This window comes from Calidris pugnax, unplaced genomic scaffold (assembly GCF_001431845.1).
Source record: "Calidris pugnax isolate Ruff unplaced genomic scaffold, ASM143184v1 scaffold335, whole genome shotgun sequence".
NCBI lineage: Eukaryota > Metazoa > Chordata > Aves > Charadriiformes > Scolopacidae > Calidris > Calidris pugnax.
In genome coordinates, this window is record NW_015091148.1 from 1,216,191 (window position 1) to 1,217,492 (window position 1,302).

At 52.8% G+C, this 1,302-nt stretch overlaps 1 protein-coding gene across 1 annotated transcript in view; it reads right to left on the reverse strand.

Moving 5' to 3' along the window:
• Positions 1–1,267, reverse strand: part of LOC106897927 (nuclear factor erythroid 2-related factor 1-like) — a 2,400-nt gene extending 1,133 nt beyond the window's left edge. Inside the window, exons 1-2 of the mRNA XM_014958925.1 lie at positions 1,227–1,267; positions 239–750 (exon numbers count right to left, since the gene is read on the reverse strand). Of these exons, the coding sequence (XP_014814411.1) occupies positions 239–748 (510 nt within the window). The 5' untranslated portion in view covers positions 749–750; positions 1,227–1,267. The remainder of the gene's footprint in view (positions 1–238; positions 751–1,226) is intronic.
• Between the last annotated feature and the right edge of the window lie 35 nt (positions 1,268–1,302).

The following is a 1,302-nucleotide window of genomic DNA, read 5'->3' on the forward strand; positions in this document are numbered from 1 at the left end:
TTCTCCCCTCCTTCTCCTTTCACTCTGGCTTTCAGAGCAAGAAGAAAACAAACACACCACCCCACACAGAGCCCTCAGTTTGCATCACGCCGTTCCCAAGAGGAGATCCCACTTTTTCCAAGTGCTAAACACCCACAACATGCAAAGTACCGCTCGCTCGGGTGGGTACCAGAGGGCAAGAGCACCCCCCAAAATCCCCCTTTCCCTCCCACCACAGGCAAAAGAAGGTCCTGCCTACCTCTTTGGTCAGGTCTCCATTCACCGGGGCAGCCACCGCTCCCAAATCTTCCAGTTCTTCCCCAAAGCCTTGCTCTGCTCCGCTCTCCCTCACCCCGTTGTCGGGACTGTTCCCATCCTGCAGGCTGCCACCGTTCTCGAGGGCGATGCCGGCGCTGGGCTGGCTACCGGAGACGGAGCCTTCGGGGTCTCTGTGCACCAACCAAGCGTTGACTTCGGTGGTGGGCACCTGAAACCTGTCCAGGGCCCTCACCTGGTTGAGCAGCCTGCGAGCGGTGAAGTAATAGTCCAGGTCTACGCTTTTTGGGTGGATGCCATAGCCATCCAAGGTGTTCCGCAGGTTGTGAAACTGGGTCTGGGTGTAAGCAGAGCTCTGGCCAAGAATGATCTCCCGCAGAGGAGGGAGCTGCGAGTTCAGGTAGGTGTCCACGTCCACACGAACGCCGATCAGGCTGAGCAGGATGGTGAACTGGATGAGGCCTTCGGTGAAGTATTTCTTCAGAGAAAGCATTTCTGGCAAAGGAGAAAAGAAAACAGGTGGAGGGTTTGGGGATTAAAGGGAAAAAAAAAAACAAAAAAAACCACCAAACCAAAAACAACAAACCCAACAAAAACCCCAAACCCAGCGCCAGATGAATTCTCCACACAACAGGTTGGTTGGGTTTGTCTTTCCTCTGCCCCACTTTCTAACAAACAAAATAAAGCCACGACATAGGCATTTAAGCTATTGCTAAACAGGGGGATAAAAGTTTAAAGAAGATTCAAGACTTTGGGTTTAGGACGACTTTGTTTTCCTTTTCAAATTCTGGGACTCACCGGCCGGCCAGGAAAGTGTAATTAAAGATTTAAATCTTGAGAAGCAACAAACCCTCCCCACATGACAGCCTCCACCCTCTCTCGCCCTTTCCTCTTCTTCAGAACTGTCTGAGAACACAAACCATGCAACAACATAAGACACACACACAAAAAAATACATCCACGTGACTTACTGTCCAAAAACTCCACATACAGCGGCTTCCTCTCGCCCCCCCCCCCCCCCCCCCCCCCCCCCCCCCCCCCCGCCCA